This window comes from Artemia franciscana, chromosome 11, assembly GCF_032884065.1.
Source record: "Artemia franciscana chromosome 11, ASM3288406v1, whole genome shotgun sequence".
NCBI lineage: Eukaryota > Metazoa > Arthropoda > Branchiopoda > Anostraca > Artemiidae > Artemia > Artemia franciscana.
The window spans coordinates 5,378,027-5,390,048 of record NC_088873.1 but is presented as its reverse complement, the minus strand read 5'-3'; the positions used below and the strand labels follow the sequence as shown (position 1 = coordinate 5,390,048).

General features: G+C 32.1%; 1 protein-coding gene across 1 annotated transcript in view; it reads right to left on the bottom strand.

Moving 5' to 3' along the window:
* Positions 1-4,239: 4,239 nt before the first annotated feature.
* Positions 4,240-12,022, bottom strand: part of LOC136032724 (raf homolog serine/threonine-protein kinase Raf-like) — a 116,817-nt gene continuing 109,034 nt past the window's right edge. Inside the window, 1 exon segment of the mRNA XM_065713041.1 lies at positions 4,240-10,040. Coding sequence (XP_065569113.1) covers positions 9,858-10,040 — 183 coding nt within the window. The 3' untranslated portion in view covers positions 4,240-9,857.

The following is a 12,022-nucleotide window of genomic DNA, read 5'->3' as shown; positions in this document are numbered from 1 at the left end:
GGAAAGTTGCAACATATTGGAGTGAGAGGGATAGCCCTTCAATGGTTTGAATCTTACCTTCAAAATAGGTGCATCTACATTGGTGACGACCCAAGAAACGACACTACTGTGAAATTTGGTGTGCCCCAAGGATCAATCCTCGGTCCTCTTTTGTTTTTAGTCCATGTAAATGACCTAACTCGTATCCTTAATCCGAATCATGACGACCAAAAATGCTGTAACCTATGCTTTGATCAAACATCTGAGGACATTACTAACGAGCAAGATGGACTTATAGCATTCGCTGACGACACTACAATTACCTGCTGCGGACTTGATATGCCTTCACTCCAGCGGAAGCTTGAAAACATCATAGAAGAGACCTATCTATGGATGGATGCCAACAAACTTGTCATCAATGCAGAAAAATCTTGCATCCTACTATTTTCTAGGGTAGGAACCCTTCACCCAGAAATAACAGGAATTGTGACGTCTCGTGGAAAGGTTCAACGACCAGTAAATGGATGTGCAAAATATTTAGGAGTAATAGTAGATGAAAACCTTTCTTTCCTTCCTCACATCCATGCTGTAGAATTAAAGCTTTCAAGGAATCTGGGTATCATGAAGAAACTGAAGCAAACATTCCCACGTAAAACCCTTACCCTTCTCTACAATGCACTCATTAGACCCCACTTACAGTATTGCGCAATGGTATGGCAATCGACATTCAAATCCCATCTGAAAAAACTGGATTCCATCCACAAGAATGCCTTGAAGATCATCAAACACACAGAAGATTATCTCTCGCTGAAATCGCTGTTTGAGCTTTCCTGCTTGGTTTTTGCTTTCAGATTCCTCTCCGGCTTGCTTCCACCACCTTTTAGGAATCTATTCCGTTTGGTATCCGAACTGCGTCTTCCAATTACAAGACTATCTGCACAGATCCATATTCGAAATACGCCAACAGTGAGGTCGGATTTTTCGCCTGACATCGTCTGTGCTAAGGCTTACAATACCCTACCGCTTGAACTGAGAGGTAGGAGCTCCCTTGGTTCTTTCAAAAAGAGAATAAAAAATTATCTTGTTTTGAATTAGTTTAATTTGAATAATGAATCTAATTAGAAAAGTGATTTTAGCTATTATTGAGTTTTTTGTGGGGGTTGGAGTGGTTTGCTCCTGGATGAAGAGGTGGGGACTTGTAAGGATATTTTTTTTGGTAGGGGCCATGGTTGTATCGAGAAGTGGAGGGAGAGCCATAGTGCGTATTTATTTTTGAGGTGATATGGGACTCAGCATGCAGTTTTTGCATAGAGATGAGAGATTAAGTATGTTATGACTGTTATAATTTTTTTTAATAAACCCGAATGAACTGAACTGAACTGAATCAATTTAAGCTTGGTCACTCTACAATAGCCTAGCAAAAATTGAATTATTAGTTAGAACTCAAAGCAAGCTTGGGCCCAACTTGATATATTTTGAATGTAAGCAAATTTTTTTTTGTATTTAAAATCCCCTTGGAAGTATGAAATAATTCAGAATAGCTTACTGTCAAGAGACAGTTTTAGGGAGGGACAGGGGAGACAATTGCCCTGGGGGCAGAAATTTTAGGGACGGAAATTTCAAATAAAACAACCTAACGGTGATAATCATTTTGTTATTTTTGAAATTAAATTTTTATTGAAATAAAGTCGAATGCGCAGTTAATAAATGAAAATAATCAATAAATGATTAATTAATAACTGAAATAAAAATAAATTAAAAAACAAATTATCAATTAATTAATAACTTAAAATTTTGTCAAAAATTGACCTAAAAAATTTTGCGGGAGACAAGGGAGGAAAGGGCACTAGACAAGATTTTGCCCGGGCGCAAGAACGGCCAGAACCACCACTGGTTACTCTACAATAATAATGTTTAAAAAGAGTATTAAAACTGACTATCTAACAAACTCAATTACGTTTCCGAAAAAAAGACAACCAACGTCATCGAGAACTTTTCAGAGAGACCGTTAAGTTGTTTACAAAATCAAAATAAAATATTATTTTTAATTTCTGAAAAAAAAATGGCCAGCACCAGTTGCACTGAACTGGATTAAGTTTAATCTCTTATAGTCGAGGCTTTATCGGGCTTCAAGTTTTCATTTTTCGGGGTTTTTCCTCTATTACAAAGAATGACTTATAAGCAAGAGTTGCTAATCTTAGTTCCTCTTGAGAGGCGAGGGTTAAGATACTTGTACTATCTGATCTACTTTTTTATTCGTTTCCGTTATACCCCCTCCCCCAATCCTTGATTTCCTTAAGATTCAAGAATTTTTTTTTTGGAATTATCAGATAAAAGCGTTCGAATATAAAAGATTTTAGAATATAGCCTCTTACCCCCTAGATTTCGAAAAATTAATATAAATATATATATATAATAATTAACATTATTATGTAATATTATTCAATAAATATAATGTTATAAATAATGCTAATATGCATAATCAAGTAATTAACATAGTTAATAATTTAAATAACAAATTAAAAAAAAACAAATTATTAATTAATCAATAAATACAATTTTAGAATATAACCTCTTGTCCCATAGATTTAGAAAAATACCCATTTTGACATTTTAGTACCCCCACTGTCAAATCTTAAAGGCGTGAGTGACGATATGTAACTCTAATTTCAATTCATATATACCAACCCAAATCTACAGCATAAAAAAAAACAATATATTCTTAAAATGTCAATTTCTAAAAATAGCCTTGAATTACGAAAACAACAAACAAAAAGAAATGTAAAGATAGATTTTTCTATTATTATATTTACAGAAATGTAAATATAATATTTGAAAAGACCCTAATGAGTCACATGACAATAACCGGTCATCATTCAAGTTAATCAGTAAAATAGGAGTAATGTTCAAAATAATGTCGAAATAGGAATAACTTGGTATGCACAAATTTTGACCAACCCAGGCTTTCATTCATTGCGAGGGATTTGAAGTCTTATTCCCAGTTCGTTTCTTAAGACCGATAAAATTTAAGTTAAAGTTTCACTTATTAAATAAAGTTATCAACTTATTAATAATTATTTAATTCAATTATTTAACTATTATGAATTATTTTAATTTACTTATTCAAGTTTATTTAATCATTAGTAATTATTTCAATTTAATTATCTAAGTTATTTAGTTATTATTTGATAATCTTATAATTTGATCTATATATATAAAAATAAGTTGTATGTATGTTTGACGACTGACGTCATTACATGGAATGAGCATTATGAAGTCATGTATGTATTTTGTATGTTTGTATATGCCGTCATTATAAGTCAACGTCATTATAAGTATATAAGACTTTGTATATGACGTCCTTATAAGTATATAAGGCTTGCGATTCAAAGAGAATATTAAGTATAAATCCTACAAAGGCAGAAGAAACAGCCGACGAATCAAATCGTGCGAGAAATTTTAGTATAAATCCTACAATGGCAGAAGAAACAGCAGAGGAAGCGGCTCAAAGAGGTAATGCCAAAAGGATTGCGGCTAAAAGAGAAAGTAACAAAAGAAAGCGTGCCGAGGAATCACAAGAACAACGTGAAAACAGGCTTGCTGCTCAAAGAAAAAAAAAAAAATCGTGCCGAAGAATCACAAGAGCAACGTGATTCCGGGACACAGGGAATATAAATGACGACCGGGACACTCAAAGATAAATTACAGACCGGGACACCCTGACACAAATGCCGACCGGGACACCGGGACACAGACAATGGGACAGCGAAGAATGTTGTATATTCGCAAGTTTTACGTAGTTAAAAACATATATATATATATATATATATATATATATTCACAGTAGGGACACAACTACAATGGCGCGTAAAGACTTACGCGCGCGGGAGGGCTTGGGGGGCAAAGCCCCCCCCCTCTGCAACTAGGTGTTGGTACGGCGCGGAGCGCCTCACCAACAGCTAGTTATTTTATATTTATTTCATTAATTAATTAATTATTTATTAATTAATTTCTTTTATTAACTGCACTATTTTATAAAAAAACATTACAAAATGATTATATCCGTTAGATTATTTGTTTGAACATTTGCACCCAAAAATGTCTGCACCCGGGGCAAATACCCCCCCCCCCAACTGTTCCCCTTTTAAAACCGCCGATGAGTCTATACAAGTATTGCACATTACAATCCACATTCAAGACTATATCTAGGCACCGGATAACTAAGATAAATTCCTAGCATTATAAATAAAGAAAAAAAAATTTAAACTGAAAATGAAATTTATTTAATGATAAACGATTGTCACGGCCTACATCGAATTAGCTATATCAACCAATATCGAATTAGTCTCAATCCAGGCTTTCGCTCAGAGAGAGATTAGAAGTTTTATTTCCAGCTTGTTTTTCAGTTCGAACTCGCATATCAAAGAAACAATCACTCTTACAACGGCAAAAATTATCCAATTTCTTACAATATACATGAGAAAAAACTAATATTTTCAATAATCACAATAATATAAACTATTTAAAATTGCCAGCAACAGCTAAATCCGCAAAACTTACAGAAGAGTCTATACAAATATTACACATTACAATCCACTTTTAAGAATATCTAGGCGTCAGACAATTAAGATAAATTTCTAGTATGAAGAATTAAATTTGAAATTGGAATCTATTTAACGAAAAATGATTGTCACGGCCTATTCCGAATTAGCTAACATAGAGATCGAAAACACAGAATACATAACAAATTTCTGAAAAAAATATCATTTAAACAAGTTAAGAAGTTAAGATATAATGTACAATTATATATAAGGTAATTAAATAACAGTCAAATTATATTCTCCAGAAAATCCTCTGATAGATCTTTCATTAAATGAAAAAAACCATGAAAGAAAAGACGAAAATACCGTGTATAATTCGTAAAGTAAAACGTTACATTTTGAAGCGTTATTTTACGTATAGCATATTTGTAAATAAATCATTATTTAAATAACGACAAAGAAATCACTGCCGTTCCATCATAAAAACGAACAACAGGTAAAATAATAGAACATTTTCAAGACAATGAATCAAACCTGGAATAGATATTTTGGCTCTATATACAAGGACCGTCATCAGCAAATCAAACTGCAGATCTTTCTTTATATTTCGATCAATATTGACGAAAAATGAAAACTTGAGCCCCCCTAACATACTTCGTTTACTTTCATTGAAATCGAAAAAAAATTACGATGCAGACATTGCGACGTTTCAAAGACGTTGCTACGTATTAAAAGTTCTTCGTCAAAGCGTTTCATCAATAGAATAAATTGGGATTTCAAGGTGAAAGGAGGGTGGAGCTCGACATGAGGCGATTTATGTCTGAATGGTATCAGTTCTAAAGATTAGTATTTGTGTATGTGTACTGTTTTTTTCTTCCCTTTTCTTATGTTTATATATTTATGTAAAAACATATTTATATATATAAAATTTACATTTATATATTATATATTTATGCTTAGGACAAACGGTGACCCTCAATCCTCAATCTCTGCCATTTATTTTGCTTTATTCTTATTTTTTCTAATCCTTATGGTTATATATTCTTATTTATTTATTTTTTTTTTCTTATCCATATTTTTTTTATTATATACTTATACTTATTTTGTCCTTATTTTATTTTTATTTTATCCTAGCGTTCCCTATTTAAATAAGTAAGTTATCACGTAAGGGATTTACTTCAGGTTTTATCTTAATTTTCTTCATAGCACAGAATTAACTTTTTATTTCGAAGCTTTTGCAACAGTATCATTATCATCTCTTCAATAAGATTTTCTATTTCAGGAAAACATCAAGCACACCATTTATTTTCTTTTATTTTAAGTCTTTTTTTTCTTTATTTATATGTGCTTTGCTGAGGACGGCCCTCGGATAGAGCGTCAAAATATTCATTTGAGGTTTGACAGTTCCACTGTCTTAAAAATTTATTGTTTTTCAAATTGCTATTCCCAGCCCAGATTAATAGCTTTTAAACAATTCTTTTGGTGTTTCCCATGCCAATCTTCTATAGGAGGATATATTACTTTTTACTGCAGTTTTACGAATTGATACATTATTTAATAGAATTAACAAGTTTGTAATGTTGATTCGTATGAGTAGCAACACGTGTTGACAGGTATTGGCGTTACTCGACTGAGCCAACAAGTCATTGATGATATTACGTTCTTAAAAATACATTCTAGACAATCAATGTATTCTATCTGGGCGCTAGACAACCTGTCTTAAGCGTCACAATATCGTGCCAAATTTATTGTTTTTAAAATTGTTATTCCCAGCCAAAATTAATAACTTTCAAACTATTCTTTTGGTGTGTCCTATGTCAATCTTCAGTAGGAGGATATATTAGTCTTTATTTTTGACTTATTTGCTCCAAGTTCTTTTCGCTGACTCAATCTTGTTTCTCTTTCTTATCTGATGGTTATTATTAAAGTTACTTTTTTATTACTTATTACTTTGGATTATTATTACTTTTTATTTTTGACTTATTTGCTCCAAGTTCTTTTTGCCGGCTCAATCTTGTTACTCTTTATTATTTGATGATTATTATTAAAGTTGTTATTACATATCTATCACTTAGGTTTACCTTTATATATATTGAATTACTTTTTTTGTTTTACTTTGCTTTTCAATCACAACACTTTAAATCCTAAGATCCCATCTTTTGTGGAGTTAATTTTTTATGAACATATTTTTTTGTGCTTTACCTTTGTTTTAAAACTAACAAAACCCATATTATTAATTTTTGAGAATTCGTCACTATATAACCCTTCTGAAACTACCACCATTTATCTTTGGCTGGATGAGAAACTAGTATTTACGGTTGTTTGTTTATTTGCTACATGTTCTTTTTTGCCCTTTTAACCGTGTTCATTTTTCTTAACATACAATTAACCTTACAGTTTTTCGATTTAATAATCGTTGTTTACACATATTTCTTTACCTTTTTCGTATTACTTTATTTTCTTAAAGTAATAAGTTATTTACTTTATATTATTACTTTATATTAATTTACTTTATTTACTTTATATTAATACGTTACTTCTAAGAATTCGCCGCTATATATCCCTTCTGGATCTTCCATCATTTATCTTCGGGCAGGATGAGATACTAGTATTTATTAGTATTTGCTTTATGTTCTTTTTGCCCTCTGTCGTTTACACATATTTCTTTACCTTTTTCATATTACTTTATTTTTCTATCCCTTTATTACTCCGCGCTACTTATTTATTCTGAAGCTATTTTCTATGCCCAGTTTTTTATTTGTGTTATATATTCATGTATATTTTTGTGTCTTCTTTTCTCCATTTTCAATTTTGCCCTCTCAACCACATTTGTTTCCCTTATCTTATAATTATCATTGCAGTTTTTTTCAATCTCATGATTGTCATTCAAATTTACCTTTTATTTGCACATTTTTATCTTTTTGTGTGTTTTTCTGTTTTCATATCCACAATCTATCCTTTCTAAGCTATATTCTAGGTAAAGATTTCCTTTTGTGTTTTATGGTTGTTTTTATGTTTTTATTTTATGTTGTATGTTTGTTGAATATATATCAACAAATATAATTCTCTTAGCTTTTATTGTTATATTCATTTCTAGTGTTTTCCTTTTCTATTAATACTTTACCATGTAACTAAATATCACTCAAAGGATAATGCTATCTTTCGACTGAATTAAAAGAAATAAAGTAAATTTAATAGAAATTGATTTTTTTTTTATTGATTTTTTGTAGCCAGATTTAGGGTGACGTTAATAAACTGATAATTCTTTATTATGAAAATTTTACTGTGAATGCACAAAATCAGGTTAATGTCGACATTCACTGTTAAATGCGCAAAATTCCCTTTTCTCTGCTTGAATTCGATTAGCTTTGTGAATCAGCTTTTTAGTCTTATGCAAGTTTTGATGATAAAAGTTAAAGTTAGGTCAGGTTAGGGTAGGTTAAATTAAGTTATAAATCTCAAAAATGGGTCAAATGCCTAACCTAACCTTTCACCATCAAACATTGCATAAAACCGAGGAAGTTGACTGGCAACGCTGAATAAATCCAATGAGAAAAAAAAGTATTTCGGACATTCACCGGTGAATGTCAACATTGACAAATTTTAGACATGTATGCTAAAAAAAACATTCTTTTTTATGAACAATTATTTGTTATGCCGAGTAATTATGGTAAATTATTTGTTTTATATAAGAGCCTAAATTTCTTCCAATCTCAATACAATTAATACCTTTCGATCAAATGGACTGCACAAAGGGAATTATGAGAATCCCAAAGGGATTCATATTCATTAACTTGAATTTTATCAAATTACACATTTAGAATTAAATATCTTGTAACATTTAAAAATATTTAAGATATTATTTATTACTTCGGTAAAAATATTAGCTTTTCGGTAATGTTAAATCGATATTTTTTTCGCTCTTTCTTTTCGCATATTCATTGGCTGATTACCTATCTGAAATGTTCGTAAAACACCCCACAAAAGCAAGAATTAACTCCGCTTTACAATAATTTTAGCAAGGAAAAAGGCGAATAATTATATTAAATTTGAAAAACGAGAAAAAACTATGAGCTTCTAAATATCCTAATAACCAAAAAATTCAAACTAAGTTCAGCGCCGTAGTTTATTATTTAGCAATGGTTTTTAAGATTAGTTCATCGTAGTGGGATAAAGATAACTTCGAAGACCACACTGCCTTTCCATGATGGAAGTATAACGGTTCAAAATAGGGATGAAACCTTTTAATCGACAGTGAACAGACATGAAATTTTTAACTGGATATTTCGAACACATATACAGTGTTCATCATTCATCATCATTGTTTTTATTGATGTCTTTTAGTTTTACTGCTGATGATGAACACTGTATATGTGCTCGAAATATCCAGTTAAAAACTTTATGTCTGTTCACTGTCGATTAAAAGGTCCCTATTTTGAACTGTCATACTTTCGTAGTGGGATAAAGAGATAAATTTAATAAAAAATGTCATAGAACACATTTTGAATTACATTTTTTTGAAGCATCTGATAAGACCTTTTGAATTTAGTTTAGCATGAACAATGATTCCAATTATAAAAAATGCGCCACGTATCACCGTTTTGAAGCGCTTCATAAAACTTTTTGAATTTGGTACTATGGGATTAAAATTTCCAGTAGTTACAACAGTAGTAGCAATCGGATTAACGACGCTTCTTGACTACTAAGGTCCCTGCGTTGGCCCTCAAGTGTGTTGCTTCAGCAAGGTTCGGGTTCGGTATTCGTTATCTCTGGGTTCGGTATTACCAAGATAAAGTCAAACCCACTGCCCAACCATAGGACTTCCGTTCAATAAAAAGCGTCCCATAAATCATTTGAATTACTCGAGTCAAGTTAACCTCGCAAAATGACGAAATAAAATTACAAAGGCAACATACCTTTTTACTGAAATAAAATTTTTCGGTTTTAAATAATTAAAATAGCTCAAATATTAGATGACACCACCTGTCATCAAAGACAGCTTTAGAGATAAATTCAATAAAAAGCGTCATAGAACACCTTTAGAATTACAATTTTTTGAAGCCCCCCCCCCAAAATAATTTATTTTAATACAAAAAATTATTTTAATTCTACAAAACACATCAGGTAACACCTTTTTGAAGTACTTCATAACACCTTATAAATTTGGTACTATAGGGTCAAGATTTCTGTTCAACAAAAGCGTCCCATAACATCATTTCAATTAATCGAGCCAAGTTAAATACGCAAAAAGGACGAAATAAAATTACAAAGGCAACATATTCTTTAAAAGAAACAATATTTTTCAGTTTTAAAGCACTAAAAAAAAAGCTAAAAGTATTAGATGACACCACCTGTAACAAAAAGGGGGAAGGCTCCAAATTGAGAATTGACCGGGGTTTTGGGTGAAGCACATCCAAAGAACATTTCTTCTTGAAACTGGGTGCGATTCAACGTTGGCTCACTAACAGAACGATGAATCTTCGGCAGACTCCGGGAAACATTCTCCACGGCAGCAAGTATCTAAATATAAGACAAACAATCTTGAACAAATTTCATTTTTGGAAATATAAACACAAAAATTACAATATTATTTAAAGCCTTTTAAATTATTAATTTGAGGGCAAAAATCAGTAAAAAAATTCAAATATTATCTGAGGGTTGAATCATGCTCGTTTCAGTTAACATTCCACGGAAATAAGTAGTAAATATGAACAATGAGCTAAATATCAAAACCTATCATCACAAATAAATCGAATTAAGCATCAAGCAGCTTTCTAGGACAGATTTAGGAAAAACGGAATTACAAATTTAGGCCCTATTCATTTTACCCTGAGCGGAGTCCTTCTGAGCCATTTTGGGATCCTCCACCCTTTTTTACCTTACTTTTGCAAGCAGTGAACAATTGATTACCGGAAAACCTTTCAGGCAGAATTTAGAAAGAGAGTTCTAAAGAGTAGAAGAGCGGACAATTAAAAAAAGAGAGAGTATTGGAGCCAGGTTAATGGAACTCGCAGGAATCTGCTCAGATTTCAGATCTTTACAATCTCCGAAACATTCATTGACCTAGCTCAATCACTTATTTTTAAATTTTAAAGATTTTTGTCCAAAAAGCAATTGATTAAGCTGCTTATTTATATATATGTATATACTTTTAAAACGACACGTTACTCGACTGAGCCAACAAGTCATTGATGATACTATGTTCTTACGAATACATTCGAGGCAATCAAAGTATTCTTTCTCGGCGCTAGACAACTGGTATCGTGCCCTATATCGAGCCAAGTTAAATGCTTGATTTGTTTCAGGGCGCCTTTTTGGCATCCTTTCAAGAGTATGCATACCGCCGTGATTTGACATACTTGCTGGACAGACACTCTTTTCATGGTCAATGAAACTTGATCGACCTCCAGACACTGTAGTGACTACAACCGGCCAGATATCGTTTTTGTATTGTAATGGCCCTGAGTAAAACGGTTTTCCATTAATGGGGCTTGGGCAAGAGTTTGGGTCCCCAAATTCCTACCGAGGGCCGCATGTTGCCCTCCAAACACAAGAAAAAACAGACGCTCAAACACATATGCAAAGAGAGAAAGAGACAAGAGAGAGAGAGAGAGAGAAGAGAGAGAGAGAGAGAGAGAGAGAGAGAGAGAGAGAGAGAGAGAGAGAGAGAGAGAGAGAGAGAGAGAAAGAGAAAGATACATATCAAAACTGAAAATGATAGCGATGATGATTGGGTTTGGGATTTTGACTTGGATAAGGTCATCAATGTCTACCAGATTTTAGTTAAAAAAAAACAAAGGTTCGGCGATATGTATTTCATAGTGACCCTGAAAAATAAAGAAGAAAAAGAAAACTGAAAAAAAAGGTAAAAAACTAAAAAAAATCTAAAAAGAAAAAATACTCAGAGAAATTACAGACCGGGACACAAATGACGACCAGGACACAGGGAATATAAATGACGACCGAAACACTCAAAGAGAAATTACAGACCGGGATACCGGGATACAAATGACGACCGGGACACAGGGAATGTAAATGACGACCAGGACACAGGTATTTAAGAATATCGTTCAAAGACAAATTTTTAATTGTAAGAAGATCGTTGAAAGAGAAATTTCTAATTGTAGAATGACTGAAGAACCTACAATGGCATCACCTGAGGAAGCTGCTCAAAACGAATGTATTCATGCCGAAGTAGCTGAGTTGGTAAAGCGTTATGTTTCAGTTTCTAGGTCCGAGAGGTTCCAGGTTTGAACCTTGGCTTTAGCATTAATACAAAAGAAGAAAAAAAACTAAAAACTGAAAAAAAAACTAAAAAAAGGAAAGAAACTGAAAAATAAAGGAGAAAAAAGAAAACTAAAAAAATAAAAATTTAAAAAAAAAAACTAAAATAGGTAAAAACTACAAAAAAAACTAAAAAACTAAAAGAAAAAAAACTAAAAAAGCTAAAAAAAAGGTAAAAACCATAAAAAAAACTAAAAAGAAGGGACACCGGGACACAA